General features: G+C 39.5%; 1 protein-coding gene across 1 annotated transcript in view; it reads left to right on the top strand.

The window, feature by feature from the left end:
• The window catches only part of MMP16 (matrix metallopeptidase 16), a 218,859-nt gene that overhangs the window by 106,627 nt on the left and 92,833 nt on the right, over nt 1-19,399 (top strand). Inside the window, exons 3-4 of the mRNA XM_054984945.1 lie at nt 3,451-3,573; nt 13,612-13,916. Of these exons, the coding sequence (XP_054840920.1) occupies nt 3,451-3,573; nt 13,612-13,916 (428 nt within the window). The remainder of the gene's footprint in view (nt 1-3,450; nt 3,574-13,611; nt 13,917-19,399) is intronic.

The raw sequence follows: 19,399 nt of genomic DNA, 5'->3' as shown, positions 1-19,399 counted from the left end.
CAGCACAGAACCTGCACCAAATTTATTTAAAATAAATAACTGGGAGGCCACAGAGGTAATTGCTGTGCTCTTGTTCCATAGCGTGTTAATTAGGGCTGTTGCTTTGCAAAATGGAGCTAATGAGGAGCTTAGTTATGTCAGAGCTTTGGACAAAACAAGCCCTCTGTGTTATTTGGACTTTGGAGGAAATGAAATGGGGCTTGTTAAGACCAGCTTGCTGGAATGAGGCACCTGAATTCAAAGGCCGCAGTCCTCCAACCTTGACTTGGGATTGCTTAAACCCATTGGGGTCAATTCTGGGTTGGATGGTGCCTGAAGCAAAGATTAAAGTTACTGGATCTGATGGTGATTTGTTTGCATGGAGATGATGCTGCCATCAGGAATTCTACTAAGGGATGTTATTGAATGTAGACACATTTTCCTAGTATTAGGGTTGCCACAGTTTATTCAAGCAAACAACATATAGCCCAGTCATTAATTGTGTCACTGTGGCAAAATGAGTCTGGTATTAGGGAACTGATCAAGAATAATATTGGTAGGTTTTTTAAAAAAAAGAAATTGAAAAACAGGCCCCCTAGTGCTTAAGGGTTATTGCAGTTGCTTCTTAATCTATATAGCAAGGTACAGTTTTCAGTATCAAATTGGCAGTGAACTAATTATGCTTATGAAACTCTTCCCATTAGAATTCTTCCTTGTTCTTTGGGATTCTGAGTGACGATCTTGTTTGCAGAACGCCACAGGTGCATTAGTAATATGCCATTCCTTCTGTTTTTCTTTTCTTTTGCTTATATCATTTTGTCATAGATTTCAGTTCCTGCAGGTTTCTTTCTGCTTTGTATTTTTTGATGTGCACAGATGTACATGATGCATTTTAATCAATGTGCACAAAAAGGAATCTTGATATGATTGTGAGATCATATGCACTGTGGTTTAATCACCAAGTACAGTGTTTTGATCAATGATCATGTGCATTGGTGCACACTGGCAGCTTCGAGGAAAAAAACATGCCAAATTGAAAAGCTGTGGCAAGCTTCACATATGTCAAAATGACTGTTAAAATCTGGAAGTGAACCAAAAAAGCAGGTAGAGCAGATTATGGTCCAGAGTGAATCTGTGAAATGATAATGAAAAGGAAGAGAGAAAACAACTTATCTTTACAGTACACATAGGGTTGGATCCTCTGTGCTGCCTGTAGGAGATGCTGATGAAACTAGATTTTTCCTTCCTTTCCCAACAACTCTCCATGCTCCCTGAAAAGGTTATTCTTGAGGCTGGGGAATGCAGATAGACAGAACTCCATACAACACAGTTACAGGAGTGTGGGGGAGTTGGCAAAATCACCCTTCCTGCCTCTTCTGCCATCATTGTTTCCTTTGGCACAAGAGAATTTCCTGGCATAAGAGACTGAGAATGACATTGCACCCATTTTGGGTGCAATATCATTCTCATTTTTGATATTGCAGCTGCCTGTGTTGTCATGCCAGTCTCCAACTCTCAGAGCCAAGCTACAAGAGACGAATTACACGAGGAGGAGCACGTGAAGGAAGTCGCAATGTTAGCTAGGAAGCTGAGTTTTAGAAGAGACCAGAACGTTTTGTCAATTTCCCCTCTCTACAGAGCCAGCAAAGATAGCTCTTTAGAGGATGTGTTAATTTCCTCTTCCCACCAAAAGGCTCTGTCAATTTCACCTCTCCTTCTAAGAAGGGAAGAGGAAATAAACCCTCTGAGCAGCAATCTCCCTGGTCTGTAGAGAAGGGAAATTGACCAAGCCTTCAGATCTCTTTAAAACTCAGCTTCCCAGTCAACATTGCGACTCCCTTCACGAGCTCCTCCTCGTGTAATTCATCTCTTGTAGCTTAGCTCTCAGTGTTGCCTTTTCAGGACTCACTGATGGCTTGTGGGAAAAGTGAAGACAGGAAAGATCCACCTCCACTTCTATAAGTTGAGTGTAGGATCTAGTCTATTACTTTTTCACAAAATTATTTACATTTATTGAGGATTGCCCCCCCCCCGCTACTGCTTTCTCCCAACGCCTTACTGTTCATCTAATGTACTGTTCTGGATGACTCTAGTCAGACCTGATTCAAATAACAGGCATGCACTTAAGGATCCCTAGGTGTCCTATATCAAATAATTTAATACCTAGGAAGAGGAATATCTTAACATCATCTTTGTTTCTTTATGGGTATAGTACACAAGTAATACTATTAGAGAATCTTTCTGTTCTATCCCTTTATTACAGCATTACTATTTAAATCTTTAACATTAACTCAAAAGAAAAGTATACTATCCATTACTGCTACATACAGAGCATTAAAGGCGAGCAATTACAGTAGTCCATAAAAATGCTTACCCAAAGATAAGCAAGCCGTAAACCAGGAGCCCCTTCTAAGAAGAAGCTCCCAATCAATTCAGCCTTCTACGTGTATTTTATTGGTTTTTAAAATCATCTCCTAACAAAAGCTAGCTGTCCCACTTAGTAGGGGTCGCATTCTTGGCTAATTAATTACTTTATCTCTTCAAATATCATCAAAGTTGCCTGTACTTGAATAGCTTCTTAAAATACATAAAAATATTCCTGCTACTTTTTATTATATTTAAAAAGACACAGTTCTCATACATACAAATATCTGTTGGCCCATTCCCAATAACACTCTGTCTTTGAACTTTATCTTCACTTCTGTGAAGTTAGACATTCTTGCCGTTGTCAGTCACTTCTTGTCCTTGGGCCTCAACATATAATATCTCTTGATATGGGTTAGACTGTTTCTAATATACAAAAGGCTATGTTATGCATTATTCCTTTGTTTTTAACCCTCTCTAAGGCGATACTATTCTGGTTCTCTCGCTATTTGGCATAATTTGCTGGATGTCTAAGCCCTCTCAGTTTCTGATGTGCAGAAATATTCTCCATGATCTTTTTGGTCAAGACTAGCAACTGTTCCCCTGTATTCTTGGCCATATCTGTGACAATAGTGTTGTGTTTGTTTGTTTGTTTGTTTGTTTGTTTGTTTGTTTGTTTGTTTGTTTGTTTGTTTGTTTGTTTGTTTGTTTGTTTGTTTGTTTGTTTGTTTGTTTGTTTGTTTTAAAAGGAGGCTAATATAACTTCAGATTTATGCCAATTTTTTTCTTTGCCAAACACTCAGACATATTCTCTCCCTATTTTGTTTGCACAAAGTTCCCAAAAACAATCAGAGGAGTTATGAACTGGAGGCAACTCTGCCTACACTTCTACTTTTCTTCCCCTTCATGTCTCCTGATCTGGGTATCTGTGGCTTGCAATTTATAATTGCTAATATAAAACTATGAAAAAGTGGGGAAAGCTATATCCTTTACAGGGAAAAACAAAAGCAATGATTATTTGTTTTTAATTTAGTGGGGTAGAATTGGTCAACAGGGTTAAAATATTGCTCTTGTGAACTGCTAATTTCTTCCTTTATTTATTTCAAGCTGGATGAAGAAACCTCGTTGTGGTGTGCCCGACCAGACAAGAGGCAACTCTAGATTTAATATTCGTCGAAAACGATATGCGTTAACGGGACAGAAGTGGCAACATAAACATATCACTTACAGGTAATGAAAGCAAAGCTGTGACCCCTTTCATTTATAAACATTTCACTTTTTTTACAAAATGTGCTGGTGCTGATATATGATCCGGTAAAGACAAGAGGTTTGTATGTAAGATGAAAAATACGGTTTTCCAATGTTGGAGGTGGGGGGGATGCTTCTCTGCTGTAGAAGCATGGAATGATTTTTTGAATGCATATGATCTATATTAGTATAAAGTGTTCTTTGAAGCTTCCAGTATAATATTGGTTCTCTATAAACCCTTGGGCAACATTTATGGGGGAAACTGTTCACAAAATAGTGAAGTACTAATGATACAGAGGCTTCTGTAATTTAAATAAACAAATTGTATAATTGACAGAATGTGCTTTCTATACCTTGAGATGCTTTCAGGTCTATGCCAATACAGAATTTAAATTTTATTAAGGAGAGGTGAGTGCCTGACAAAATATTTTCAGATTGCCCCTGCACATGAATGGGCAAGTCTAAGCATAAGTGAAATTATATTAGCTTTTCAAATGTAATGAACAGTGGCAATTATGATGCCAAATAATCGGGACTTGAAGAATGAATCTCTTTAAGAATGAGAGAAAACAGGTGGATGAAATCCAGTTTGACATATCAAGAGTGGGAGGGAAATTGCACATCAAAATACGCTAGCATGAAAGCATCAAAGCATCAATATGTAGATAACAATGCATTATTTTCTTTTAAAGCCTGGCATTTGTACATAATTAGATGCTTCAGTGGGAAGTTGGAGAAATACTTTGCATCAGATATAACCATATTTTTCTTCAATACAACATCAATACGTATCTGGAAATGCTGTATTGTGAACTAAAGCTTTTTTGAAGAAATCACTTTCATTTGATGATCTTCAAGGATTTACTAATGTGTTGCTTCTGTTTCGTAACGTATGACTGTGTGATAGATGCTTCTGATCTGAATTCTCAGGAGGTTTCAAGAGATCATTTTTGTCTCTTCTTGGAAGCTATTGGGTTGGTGAGCATAGGAGTTCATTGATAGGCTGTTGACATACGGTCATTAAATGATGTTAGTAAGACTGGTAGCATTTCAGAAAGCACCTTGAAGATGTTGAGGAAGTGAGGTAAACAAAAAACTCCCCAATAAATGTTTTAAAAAATCTAAACCAGTCAAACCATTTCCAACAATACTTTTCAATGTACATAAGATGTGCCAGCATAAATAGGTTCTCTAATTTCAATGAGAAGAACAGTATTCTATATAATTATTTCTACGGCCAAAGCTGTTTCCTCCATTGAAGTGTATAGTAACAGTCCGTTTTTCCTAACTACAGGTCTGATCCTGTATCTCACTTACACAAAGTTTGATCCTATGTCTCCCTTTCATCAAGTCTTCCACCAACAAAGACTTTTTTTCTTTTCAGAGGAAGCCTTAGAAAAAAGTCATTCTCTGTACTGAAGAGGGGAAAGAGGGAAAGGGGTGAAATAACTCATCTTTTGTCAGTGCAGCTTTGCTGAAGAATGGCAGCTCCTGACCTGCGTGACCATTAGTCCGTGTGGGGCCCCCAACCCCAGGGATTAACTTGTGGTCAGAAAAAATTGTGTGCACTTGAGTGGGGTTTGTGGAAACAAGGGAAAGATGTGCATCTGTCAGCAACTTCTGACAGGTCACTGGATCATATTCTAAGTAATTCACATAGAATTGGTTGCATGGTCCTTTGGTGTAAGGAGCAGTCACCTTCAACCAGTGGAGCCTTCAGAGGAAGGCTTCTTGCACTCAAGGAACTGCTGTCAGTGGCTGAGCAGAGTGGTAGAATGCAACCATTGTTCTCAGTAATCCTTAAAATAGCATTATAAGATCAGTTAGCAATTGTGGATCAGTACAATTTATTACCTTTTGTGGTGATTTTAATAATGTGGTTTACTCACCCCAAGTTTTGAAGATTGGGCAGGCTATATATTCTTAAATGTTATTCCCTCTCCTCCTTAGCAGTCTATTTTTTCAACCGCCTTCTGTTTCAGTGGCTTATCCATAATGATTCTAATGATTTATAATCCCCTGAGTGATTTAGAACTGAGTTAGGATTTGTTCCCAGTGTGCACTTATCAACATTAGATTCCATCTTCCCTTTTATTGCTCAGTCGCCTCATTTCAAGATAAAGTGCTACTGTTCTTGCTGTATGCTTTGGATGTGTGCCTTTGGAATTATTTTGTATCATCAGCGAATTTGGAAAATTCACTCCCTGTCCACACCAGAAAATGAATTAATAAGATGAATGGCATGGGTTCCAGACGTGCCTTTTGGTGCCGCTCACACTATTGTCAAAGATGTGTATTATTTCTTCCCTATTTTTTTAATTTGAATCAGTGAAAATTTCCTGCATCAGGAGTTTACCCTGTACAAAATGGATTTCTTAATGGATATGATCAATAAATACATAGAACTATGCTGAGACTTTGATAGTCCTTGTATCACAGCAGTTCTTCTATGTATGAAGCAGGCTTCTGTTTTGAGTGTGGGAAGTTAACATAGAAGAGTCCTGCTGGATCAATCTGATGGTCTATCTTCTTTCCATCAATGGCTGGAAAGATGTTTCCAGGGATCCCAGAAGCATGACAAAAGGGCAGCTGCCTAACTCTTTTATAAGTCTGCAGTATCTGGTATACTGGAACTGAAGGTCCACTTTCCTAGGTTGTTGTGGATTTTCCGGGCTTACCTAGGGTTTCTTGTTATGTGTTTATCTCTTCTTTTCTCCAAAGAACTCAGGTTCCCCAGCTTCACAGAAACATTTCCTCATTCTTACATGCCCTTATTGTAATGTTTTTTCTATCCACACTCTGGGGCTGGGTTCAGAATGTATTAAAATATTTATTACCCATTCTAGCAGTGAACAGCCTTCTAGCATCTTACCTGTTGTGTGTACAAATCGCATAACAATGGAATGTATTTGCCATGAAGGAATACCATAGACACAGCTGTATAATGTTCAAGCAGTTACAAGACTGAAAATAGTGCTTTCTTGTCACAAACAGCCATTTCTGACAGATTAGATAGATGACTATGGGTGTCCAGGAACAACTGCATTTCAGACGGAAAGGCAGAATTGACATAAAGTGACTACTTAACAATTTACCTGTTTATTGAAAAAGGCACAAAACTATGTATGACTCCAATTCAGCCTTCCCTACATCTGTCATCAACAAGGCAGGCTCATCTATCACATGGAATTGTATATATGCTTAAAATTGTGCTCTTGTGTTATTACTATTAGAGTTCATGTATCAAAATGTCACTTTTTTCTGTTTGCAGTTTGAAAATGTCCTCTGCTCAAGGACAGCATTCTTAGTCCTAAAACAGAGAGTCACACACTAGAAAAAGGGTCACCACATCTAAGTGTTTGCGGAACTTTGCTCTTGGAAGAGAAATCTTTGTTATTACTGCTGTCCTATCAACCTGATGATATTTAAGTAGCATAAGTGCCTCCAAGCTAGCAGACCTGTAATTTACTGTTACCTCTTGTTTGTAAACAGTACATGAGACCACAACCATATTTATAGTTAAATGGGCTTTGCAGGAGTCTAGTAGAATTGAGATTTTATCTGCTGAATCTGATTAGGCCAGTAAATATTTGTCTTATTTAGTATGGCCTGCATGCATTTTCCTGTGTGTAGTGAATGAGTATTCAAAAGTTTTCTACGCTTAACTTTTTGTAATCTTTTGGATACAGATTACCTTTTGCACTCTTATTTAAACATTTAAGTAAATGTTAAAAAACCCCAAACCTTATATACCATTTCTGGATGACTAGCTGCCTATGTCATTCTTGGTGGCAAGGTGACAATAATGAAGCATCCTTGATTGAGGCTAGTCATAATTTTTGACAGGTGTGTGGGCAATGAGCCGTAAGAAACGAGTGTGTCTTCTGCAAGTAGAAAGGTCTACCATGAACAGAAAGGAAACTTAGTATCCAGGTCTAAAGTCTAAGCAATAAAGTACCATCTGAAATAATTGAATTTTTTTGTTCAGCTGGCATATCTGCTGCTGAGAAACAAGAGGGGGGGTCAAAATGGACACTGCTGTGCTGACTGTGACTTCTACTTTGTATAAGTCTGTTTGGAGACCTGGATTGAAAAGGCTGGATATGAATGAATCTAATATAAAATTAAAACATACGTTGTAACAAGACTGAGGAGGGAGGGACGACTGGAGGGAAGAAGATAGCATGGATGTTTTAGCTTCTAGGACTGCAGTGCCGCTTGTGATGATACTGGCACCATGTACCTTGTGTCCTTGCTACTGTTAGTGAGAGCCAGTGACAGCCACTGCTTCCATAAGCAGAAGCCAGGTTTGGAGGTCATCCAACACTTTTAGTTTAGATTAACCGACATCTAGCTTATTATTTGGTGGATTACAGAGGAGTTCTATATTATCACTCACTGCCATACTCAACACTTCCCAGTTTGATTCTGTTTCTGAATACTGCGCTGAACATAGCCAACTGTTACATATCCATCTCAAGGGGATCACCTCCCCATTTGTTATGATATATAGCAGAATATTCTAATAAAGTGGTTTAATTAATCCCTGATCTTGCAATGAGATCATTGGTAAGTTGAAGCGCCCCAAGGCAGAGCTGCTATGGCAGGCACTGTGAACAGCTTGGTAAGAGAAGGCAGTTTTTATATAATATAAATGTAAAAACTTCATATGAATTTTTAGAAAGATGCCAAGCCCTATAATCAAATACACTTTTAGAACGTCACACAGATGAATCATCCCAAGTTTTTATTCATGAAAATTTTCCGCTCCACCAAAACATTACATTCTGAAGAAATTTATATAACTGTTATATAATGAGATGCACTCTGGAATTATTCCTTTTGAAACCTTTTTGGGATATTCCTTTTGAAGCATTTGGGTTGGTTATTTCTAAAAGCTGTAGCTTGTTGCTTTATGTAAGATTATCATCAAGATTATGTGCAAATACTTAAGTAAATAAAGGCAATGCTCAGTTTTTGAGTATTTATAAAGGCAGTGAAGGTAATAAATGCAGTGGTGAGAGAAGGACCAGTTTCTTCACCATTTAAAGTGGCTGTGTTGCTGAGCACATCTGAAAAAAAAAACTTTCTTGGCAACCTCTGGCCTAATTAACTATTGACCAGGCTTCAGTGGGCCATTCTTTTGCAAGATGATCTAATATGTGGTTGTTTCACACCTTCAGGGCATCTTAGACAAAAAAGTTTGTGTGTTCTGCTTTAGCTATGTCACTGTTGTTGGATGACCAAGGTAGTAGCTGAGGTCTGAGTGCATTTGCCCACTCAACTTTTAAACCAACTTTAATTGTTCTTGGAGAAGACTGAAACTGGACATAGCTGCATATGCATTGATGATTTCCAGGTTAGGCTATTGCAATGTGGGATTAGTTTTGTGAAGTTCTCAATCATACAGTTGATCCAGAATGTTGCTGACTTCCAGTACACAGTTGGAACAAGTTCAGTGCTGGTTTTCACCTTCAAAGCCCAGATAAAGCTAGCCAGTGAAATCCCTCATTGAATAATCTAATATTTGAAACCATCATTTTAATTGCCACCCTTGAACTGTGTTCTTTGGAGGCAAGCCACTGAACTGTGTTTCCCTTCTTCCTGTTTAGCTGGCCTTGTTGCTTCTGAGATCTTTCCTGTACACCTGTCGAACTTCAGTATTGCTTTTTCTTGCCTTACTCCTCTGAGACCTTTGGCTGCTCTTCCTCATTTTCTTCCACCAATTAGTCTGTAAAATTGTATTTGATGTTAAATCAGTTAAATATCATAATGTTAATTTGATGTTAAATCTCATGAGTTTAATAATCAGTACAGAAATTAAGATGTTTGCTTTCAAGATCTTATACTTGTATGTATCTCTTTCATTTGAAACATTTAAATGCCACCTTTCCACCTAAGTAGCCCCCCCAAGGTAGTGAACAGCAGATTATAAAACATTTATAACATTAAAATGACATTAAAATGTATATATAAATACAATAAACATATAAACAAATACATACACACACAAACAGAGAGGAGAGCCTGTAAGAGTTTATTGGAGCTATGCCAAATGAAACAAAAAAAGTCTTCACTTGCTGGTGGAAGACAAAGGGAGATGGGTGAATTTCCCAAGGGAAGAAGTTCTAATGCTTCAGCATTATAACCGAGGAGACCCTTTTTCAAGTTGCCTCCCATCTAGCATGAGGTTGCTGGAGACACCTGAAGCAAGGCTTCTGAAGATGACTAGAGTGGATGGGCAAGTTCATATAGGAGAAGGTGATCCTTAAGATATGCTGGTAAGTTTATTATTATGGCATTGTGCCAATATAACATATATCTAAAAGTTGACGACAATAATATTAATAAAATAGACAGATAAAAATAGATAAAAATTATATAGTGAACTATATACAGATGAAAGGGGAGGTATGTACATGTAGATGTATTAAAATATCCAGAGGAGACTTGCTGATTCCAAGCTGTATAGGCTTTAAAGGTCAATAACAACACTTTGAACTGGGCCAGGAAGCAAACTGAGGGCCAAGCTACACATGACGAATGACACTTGAACAGCAAGTGTATTTCTCCCTGTTCACTTGCCCTCCAATCAATCCACTTGCCATTCAAGTGTCATTCGTCATGTGTAGCTTGGCCCTGAGAATCTGCATAGATGGAACAAGACTGGAGTGATATGGTCCCTATGACTCACTCCACTCAACATTCTGGCTTCCAGACAGTCTTCAAGGGCAGCCCCACATAGAGGGCATTGAAGTAATATAATCTCTATGTTACTAGGGCATGCATCAAAGTGGCAACATCTTTCTTGTCTAGGAAGGGATGTGATTGGCTCACCAGCCAGAGCTAGTGAAAGGCACCCTGGCCACCACTGCTGCCTGTTTATCCAACTGGAGGCCTGGGTCCAGCAGCACCCACAAAGTATGAACCTGCTCCTTTAGGGTGAGTGGAACCCCATCCAGAACAGGAGATATCCCATTTCCTGAGTCCTTCCTTCCACCAATAGCACCTCCATTTTGTCAGGATTAAGTTTCATTTTGTTAGCCCTAATCCATGGCCATTTCCAGATGGCTTACCTGAAGCCGCTCCATGCCGCAATGTTGTGGATCGTGCCGGGGAAAACACGAAATACCGCGTTTTCTCACGCGAGAAAACGCGATATTTCGCGTTTTCCCTGGCACAATCCACAACATTGCGGCATGGAGCGGCTTCAGGTAAGCCATCTGGAAACAGTACGTGTCAAAACTGCCTCCAGGCAATTGTTCATGGTTTCCATATTCTCCCTGAGATCTGTTAGAAGTGCAAGATAGAACTGCATGTTATCTACGTATTGGTGACAACTCAACCCAGATCTCTGATTGACCTCTCCCAGCTGCTTTACATAGATGTTATAAAGTATGGAGGATAAGATAGAACCTTGTGGAACCCCTGAGGCCAAGGGACAGAGCAGCAGTCTCCCAGCACTACATTCTGAAACCTATCTTCAAAGTAGAACCAAAACCACTGCAAAACAGTGCCTCCCAGTCCCAACTATGAAAGGCAATCCAGAAGGATACCATGATCAATGGTACCAAAAGCCACTGAAAGGTCCAGGAAAATTAACAGGGTTGCACTTCCCCCTGTCCATCTCCCAGCACAGGTCATTCACCAAGGTGGCCAAGGCTGTTTCAGTTCCATGACCACTCCTGAAACCAGATTGGAACAGATCCAAACAATTCAGTTTATTCAGGAATCCCTAAAGTTGGCCAGCCACCACTTGTTCAATCACCTTGTTCAATAATGATACATTTGAGACTGGACTGTAGTTATTTGACTCTCCTGGTTGAGATTAGGTTTCTTTAGGAGTGGGCTCACCACTGCCCACTTCAAGGCAGCCACCCCCTCTTTTCAGGGAGGTGTTTACTGTCTCCCAGACACAGTCTTCCAGCCCTCTTCAAAGCAGATTTAAGCAGTCAAGAAGGAGCAAGGGTCATACAAGTGGCACCCCTCTTTAAAGGAGAGGGGTGGAGAGGTGGAGTATTGGTGATTATTTCTAGGATCTTAAACATTATCTTTTCAGTTGCAGTGATGTGGGATTGTAAGATTATTTTGATATCTTAAGATACCTCCCACTGTCTTTCTCCAGACCAGGTGGTTATATGTCCTTGTTTATTGATGGTACTTCTGTCAGAACAGTTAGCTGATTGATGTTGGGCTCAGGAACACAGTTGGACTGTGGACCCTGAATGGATTCCGTCCTCACACTGCAAAAGTGGATTCCCTGCCCATCAGTGTAGATAGTTGACTGATAAGACTGAGACTCTTTTCCATGTGACCCTATCTTCTGAGCATGAGCACTTAGCAGAGGCAGAGAACCTTCTCTGTGGTGGTTTCTGATCTGTGAAGTGCCTGATCTTCTAAGTTTCAGACACTGGGTTACATCATAATTGTTTACTCAAACATCTGAAGGGTTCTGGTGAATGGTTGTAATTTTTCCCCGTTATTGTACAATAGGTTTACAGTTTAGAGCCCAGAAAAGTATGTCATAAATAAACATTGTTAAATAATTTGTGTCATAAACATTCACGTTAAAAAGATTATTTAAAATCACAACAGAAAGATCTTAACAGTGTTTTTGAAAACAAAATACCAGTATGATTCTGTCAGATGCAACCACTCAAAAGGCCCTGCATGTCACAGTCATAATTTTGAATGCCTGATAGGACTGAGCTCCTAATGAAGACTGCCGAGTCATTTTTAATGCGAGATGTGTTTTAGTTGATTGGCTTTCTTGCTAGTTTTTAATTTGTTGTTGATTTTGTTGTGTGGCCGGATTCTGTATTTATTTATTTGTTAGCCACAAATCTGATTGTTGAGGGGCAGCAAAGAAATACCTTCTGCCAATGACACAAATAATTTATTGATATAAATACATATACACCTGCTTTTGTTTATATTCAGGAAACATGGCAGAGTTGCCAGGTGTCCTCAGCAACTGATGGAGGGGGAGCAGGAGATGACTGTGGAGGCAGGGGGGGAGACTTACCACCACCTGTGCATGTTCCCCGGTGATACAATGATATCACTTCTGAAAGTGATATCATCATGTAATTGGCCCACCTGATCTGCTCTGGTTTTGGGGGGGGGGGACTCTGTGTTTTTTGCCCAAACCATGACTTCACTGCAACGTGCTGATGTCACTTCTAGGTCTAAAGGAAATGATGTCAGTGCGGTGCAATGACATTGCCAGCAAGAGTGCTCACAGGCCAGTGAGTGGCCCTGTTTCACCCCCACACCAGCCAAGTGAGTCGTGTGAGGTAGTAGTGGCTGGGGGGGGTGGAGGCTTCCCTGCCCCAGTGGGGGAATGGCTACCCTATATAATTCAATGGGTTCCTGTAAGAATTTAAGTGGCTCATACTCCCCCTCCCCCAATGAATGGCTCTTTTATTCCAGATGGTTGTATTTTATTAGACAATTTTGTATTCTTAGTAAGTTAACAAAAAAAAAAACCCTAACCTTAAAATGAACTGGATAGCTCCATGGTCATTACAAGTTACTTGTTTAGGCTATTTTCCATGCTTTGTTTTGTACTTCTTGGGTGGGTTCATCATTTGATTTTACTCTGTTTTTAATTGTAACCAGTAAGATATTGAAGTTTCATTTAAAGAGAAAACATTCACATCTGTTTGATCACAATGAACTGCAGTCATTTAGCTGAATTAATTGTAATTTCAGCTGAAGATGAAAACAGCTAGTAGCTGATTTATTCCAGTTTTCCTGCTGTTTAGTATGTTTTTATATGACCTCTTTACACTGATCTGAGAAAAATGTTCTTGGGCTGCTGTTGATCAAATAAATAATTCAAAAATGACATCTAGCATAGAATATTGCTTAGATGTAGCAATTGTTAACATGTTTATTTAAAGTTGGGTCTCCCTTGTTTTAAGAATATTAGTTCTGACTATATCAAAAAGGACAGTTTCAGCATAAAGAATAATTCCGCTAATCAGGATGTCGTCTTTTGTGTGTGTTTGTTTACAGCATAAAGAACGTCACTCCAAAAGTAGGAGATGCCGAAACTCGTAAAGCCATTCGCCGTGCCTTTGATGTGTGGCAGAATGTAACCCCTCTGACGTTTGAGGAAGTTCCTTACATTGAACTAGAGAACGGCAAGAGGGATGTGGATATTACAATTATTTTTGCATCAGGTTTTCATGGAGATAGCTCTCCCTTTGATGGGGAGGGAGGATTTTTGGCCCATGCTTACTTCCCCGGGCCAGGAATTGGGGGAGACACACATTTTGACTCAGATGAGCCATGGACCTTGGGAAACCCTAATCATGATGGTAAGAACAAATTGCTATTTAAACACCCAATTTGTATCCTGTATTAATGGGACTGTAGATTGATTGTGTGCTTTTGTATGTCATGTGAAAGTAGTTATAACTACTATATCTTTCAAAGGAAGCATCACTTAATGTATAAGTAAAAAGTGGTAAATAGTAGAATGATTAGGAACTTTCTGACCTGAGTTCTTTTTCTGATAGAATCAATGATTTGTTTTGCACTTGGCATTAAACAACGGCAAACCACTTTTGAAAATACATTATTATTTTGTTACCATGGCGAGTCTGTGTATTTTTTTAAAAAAAATCATAATTACAAATGCAGCTGATAAACAGTGTTGTTGACAAGGTATTTGGGAATAAATATGACATTATTTACTGAACATGGTAATAATGGCATTTGTATGCATTTCTGAGGTTTATCTCTTCTCCCTTTCTTTTCTTTTGCATATTTGATAGTAACTGTAAAATTGGAAATGTATGACTACATTAATAATAATAACTGCGCTTATATACTATTCTTCTAGACAGATTAGTGCCACACTCAGAGTGGTAAACAAAGTCAGTGTATTATCATCTCCACAATACATCTGGGGAGCTGGGGCTGAGAGGAGTAACTTAACCAAGACCACCTTCTGAGCTCATGGCATTAGTGGGGTTTGAGCCAGGAGAGTGCTGATTTGCAGCCCAACCATTTAACTACTGTGCTACAGCAGCTCCACTTGTGATGAAGGGGCCATGGTAGATAATTGCCTAACCAATGGGACCATTGCTAAGAGCTAACATTATTTTGAGCTATGTTTAGGGTTGCCAACCTGGGGTCTGGAGATCTCCCAGAATTACAAATGATCTCCAGATAACAGAGATCAGTTCTCCTGGAGAAAATGGCTGTTTTGGAAGGGTAGACCCTATGGCATTGTAACCCACTGAGGTCCTTCCGTTCCCCAAACCTTGCCATCCCCAGGCTGCATCTCCAAATCTTCAGGATTTTCCCAGCCTGGACCTGGCAATCCAAGATGCACCTGGAGGCCAACAAACTGTTAGCACCCTTCAATGTAATCTTAAAATGTTATTCTAGTCTAAGCCCAACGAAATCAGTTGGTTTAGACTGGAGTAACTCTGTTTAGTATTGCACTATTCATGTACGTACTCCAGTGACATTGTGTGTTTGTTTCAGCCTAGGGCTCCCAATTAAGTGGACTTATCTGAAAGCTACAATGGAAGGTCCAAGGTGTGTTAATGTGTCTTAAACACATTTCTCTCTGCAAAGCACCATTTGGCGTGCTTCTAAAGGGATATTGTCTGTTCAGCTACTGCTCAATTATGGACCCCCACAGAGAGAAGTGATGGAGGAATATATATTTATTTGTAGAATTTATGAGTCATGTTTCTTTCTGAAGAGACTCAGTGTGATGTGCAGCTATACATATAAAAAGATTTTAAGAGTACAAATATAAAATAACCCAATAATAACAGAAAGAAACAAATAGAATTTAAAACACAGCTACTGTTATTGTCAAAGCAGGCTGAAGTTTAAATGCCTTGACAACACTCAAAAACTTAACGCTGTGATCCTAAAAAGAGTTACTCCAGTCTGCCCATTGAAATCAATGAGGTTAGATTGGAGTAACTCTGTTTAGGATTGTACTGTAAATAGAGAGTGTTCTCATGGGCCTCCGTAGGTTTGCTATTCCACTGCTGCAGTGTTTCCAAAAAGCAAGCTCTGCTTGGATCATACTAACTTATTTAGAGGAAGGTACCTGAAGAAAGAGCCCCTCTGAAGACTGTAGAAGTTAGGGGGACTTCATGCTGGGGTGACACAGCCTCCAATATGTTAAGCTCAAGTTGTTTAGAGGCTGCCTTGATGCTAAGGGATTACCTTAATATTCCATTTTACCAGTCAGTCTCCAAAATCCACTGAGGCAGAATTAATTGACAACCCTAGTTGGTATGCCAGTAGTGATTATATCTCCTGTCAGAAACGTTAACATAGCCAAGCTCCACTGTAATTATTCATTTTGATAATGATTATGGTGCATAGGGAGAGCATTACTACACACATCACCACATTCTAAGCATGGTAGAGTAGCTGCATCCAATTTCATAGCTATTGGGAATTACCCACCCACTGGCATTTGTTCTCCCATTGTATTAACCCCTGGTCTTCCAAATCAGTACACAAGCAATAAGTCTTTAACATATGCTGCTCTTTTACCTCACATATTTGATCACATAAAGATATAATAAGAAAAGAATCTTAATTAGTTCTCAAATATCAGATTTGTTCCGAGAAAATTGAGGCCTGTGTTTCATGATATTTCAGTTTGAAAAGATAAGGGTAAGTTCATAGTGTTTTCAGAGCAAACATGAACTGGGTTAATTAGTTAAATCTTAAGTTCTAAAATATTTTATCTCCAAGTATTTTTAAATACAGTTACAACAGTCAGAGCCCATGACCAGGAGAGCTAGAATCTTATTAGTATGCAAGATGGTGTCTGTAACTTGCATTTTCAGAGGAGCAGAGATAGAGATTAGGTATTTTAAAGATATTCTAGAAAAGATATTGTAGACTATTAATGTCTGCCTGATTAGTTAAGATAATTAATTAAATTAAACTTCGTAGATCCTCAGATGCTTAACAGTGTGATCCTAAAAATACTTTTTTTTAGAGTAAACCACACTGAAAAAAAGTTCTGAGTAGACCTGTTAAGGCTTGTTCCCTCAATTAATTGGATTTGCTTGTGCCATTAAATTTGGATTCATAACCGGTGCTAGGGGTTTTTTTGGGGGGGGGGTGTACCCGTTAGTTCTAGTGTTTTCTTAGGGTTTACTATATGCTTGCAAGGTACATCCTTACATATAAGTGTCACGTCTATCTGCTTAGCCACACTGCTGCTGTTGGATGTGTATATCATCAATTAGCTTCACCATTGCTGCTGCTGCTGTTTCCTTTTCGAATGCATGATTGTTCTCTTCCCTTTCCTGACCACGTCCTGGTGACTAGCCCAGGCCTCCTTCCCAAAGCTGAGCAAGGAGAGAAAGGGATGAGGAGGCAGAGAGATAGCTGAGTGGGAAGGATGGATGAGCCATGGGATGCTTCCCCAAGAATGTTTCTTAGCATGGTAAGAGAGAATGAGAAGAAGGTGGTGATGGTGGTAGAGAAGGAGGTATTCTCAGCTAAGGTGACACTGGCAGTGGAGCTTTGCTGTTGGCAAATTTAGCCTCTACTACTACCATTCTCCTTATCAACCCCCAACACCACCCATGCTATGAGCCAGCCTTATGGGAGAAGCAGCCAAGATACTGTCTGTCCTTCCCGTCTTCTCTGCTCTCTTTTCTTCTTGACCCAGCCTGACAAATCCTGACACAGAGAGATCTAGGCTGTTCACTGTGGGGTGAGAAGGAGGGAAATGATAATCTGTTTAGAAAAGAACGCTATCTGATGCTCTACGTGCATTGAACATGGCTAGGTTTAATCAAATGGAGTGTTCACTTGGAGTATGTCAAGTTTGTTTAGACCTTTAGCTGAATAATTATCAGATATAGTTGCTATCTTTTAACTAGTGGTGGGCATGGTCCACAAAATGGACCTAAATTTGACACGGTCCAGCGCAGTTTGTGCTTCGCGAACACGTTACATGGGACTCACGTTTTTCACAAACTTTGGTCCTTTTGGGCCGGTCCGTTGGTCCGTGGTCTATGAGTCCTGACATCCAGGCGCTGATCTATCAGTTCCATAGGCAATGGATTGGTGTTTTCTGCAGCCCTTGGAACACACCAATCCTAGCCCTCAAAACCTTGATAGGCAGCTCTGGATGCCAACCAGAGAGCTCTCATTCTTCTCTATGTGAGCAAGGAGCAAGAATTAATTCCCTAAGCAATGGAGGCAGCCCCGTGAACACACCAATCCTAGCCCTTAAAAACTTGATAGGCATCTCTGGCTGCCAACCAGAGAGCTCCCATTCTTCTCTATGTGAGCAAGGAGTAAGAATTAATTTTGTAGGCAACCAAGGCAGCCCTGGGGTCACAACAATCCTAGCCCTTAAAAATCTGATATGCAGCTCTGGCTGCCAACCAGAGAGCTCCCATTCTTCCCTATTGGACCTAAACCTGCTATTCTACTTCACACCAACACAGCTATCTACATGAAGCATTTAGTGTGTCAGTACTAATGTAGTTTTCTGTTTAGTGAACCAAAATTCTTTATCTTCAAAAAGAGAGGCTAGCCACCTGAACCTAGAAGATAGTTATAAACAGCAACCCACTGACAGAAGTTAATCTCCCCTTGCATGTATCTTTTCTCGTATATGCATTTTCCTTCTCTGTCTCTGTCTCTGTCTCTCTCTCATTTAAAAGGAGATGCCGTCAGATGCATCTCGCTCTTCTTAATGGGTTTCTAAGTATGCCCTGATCAAGGTTACAAGCATGTTTCCAGTCCCATTTTGTCTGTTCCTTAAGAAGGGCTTCACAACAGAAACTCAATTTCATCATATTTTATTAATAAGTAATAAATATGTCAATTAGCTGTGTCTCTTTTTGTTCATTGAGGGATTTGATTAGTTAGCTTGGAGGTTAACTTATGTAAGGCTATAAGGATCAATCAAATACCTTCAACTCAAGAATGCACATACAATAAACATATTCCCCACAAACATATGTTTTAACTCCTAAGACTAATATTCCTTTAAATGATTCCATCTAGCCCTTATGTTTTACCTTCCTCTTATTTCACCTTCCAACCTAAGTTTTTCTACCCAAAACCACTTTCATTTTTAAAAATGCTGGCAGCACAGGTTACTCCTAGTGATAGCAGCCAACTGGATGGAAATGGTTTAAAAGGCTGTTTGAGGTGAGAAAGAGGGCTCTCCCTGATTTCTTATGCTACGCTGTAATTCAGTCCTTTCACTAAACCACTTTATAGAGAGATACTCATGGGCCTGTCAGTGCTGCATTGAGTTTGGTCTTGATTCCACATGTATTTGTTCCTTCAAATTCCACATCTTCCTTAATATTTCATGAATTTCTATCCTACATTTGCTCAAAGTTTTAATAATAATAATAATAACATTATATATACCGCCCTTCAGGACAACTTAACGCCTGCTCTTAGTGGTTTACAAAGTAAGTTATTATTATCCCCACAACAAACACTCTATGAGGTGGGTGGGGCTGAAAGCGCTCCCAGGAGCTGTGACTAGCCCAAGGTCACCCAGCTGCTTCAAGTGGAGGAGTGGGGAATCAAACCTGGTTTGATTAACAAAAATAAATGAATTGATCCACTGAAAAGTACAATATTAATTCATCTTACAAGCTACATCAAATAGAAACCAGTAGAGCAGCAGCACAGCAGGATTACCAACCATAATGCTGTGGCTCCCCATACACCCACCCCTGTTTATAAATGGGGAACCTAACAAACCTCCCTATAATTGTAGTGCCATGACCAAGGAAGCCCTGTTCCTGGATGCCACCAGTCTCATTTC

This window comes from Eublepharis macularius, chromosome 7 (assembly GCF_028583425.1).
Source record: "Eublepharis macularius isolate TG4126 chromosome 7, MPM_Emac_v1.0, whole genome shotgun sequence".
Taxonomy (NCBI): Eukaryota; Metazoa; Chordata; class Lepidosauria; order Squamata; family Eublepharidae; genus Eublepharis; species Eublepharis macularius.
This window is presented reverse-complemented; position numbering and strand designations above follow the sequence as displayed.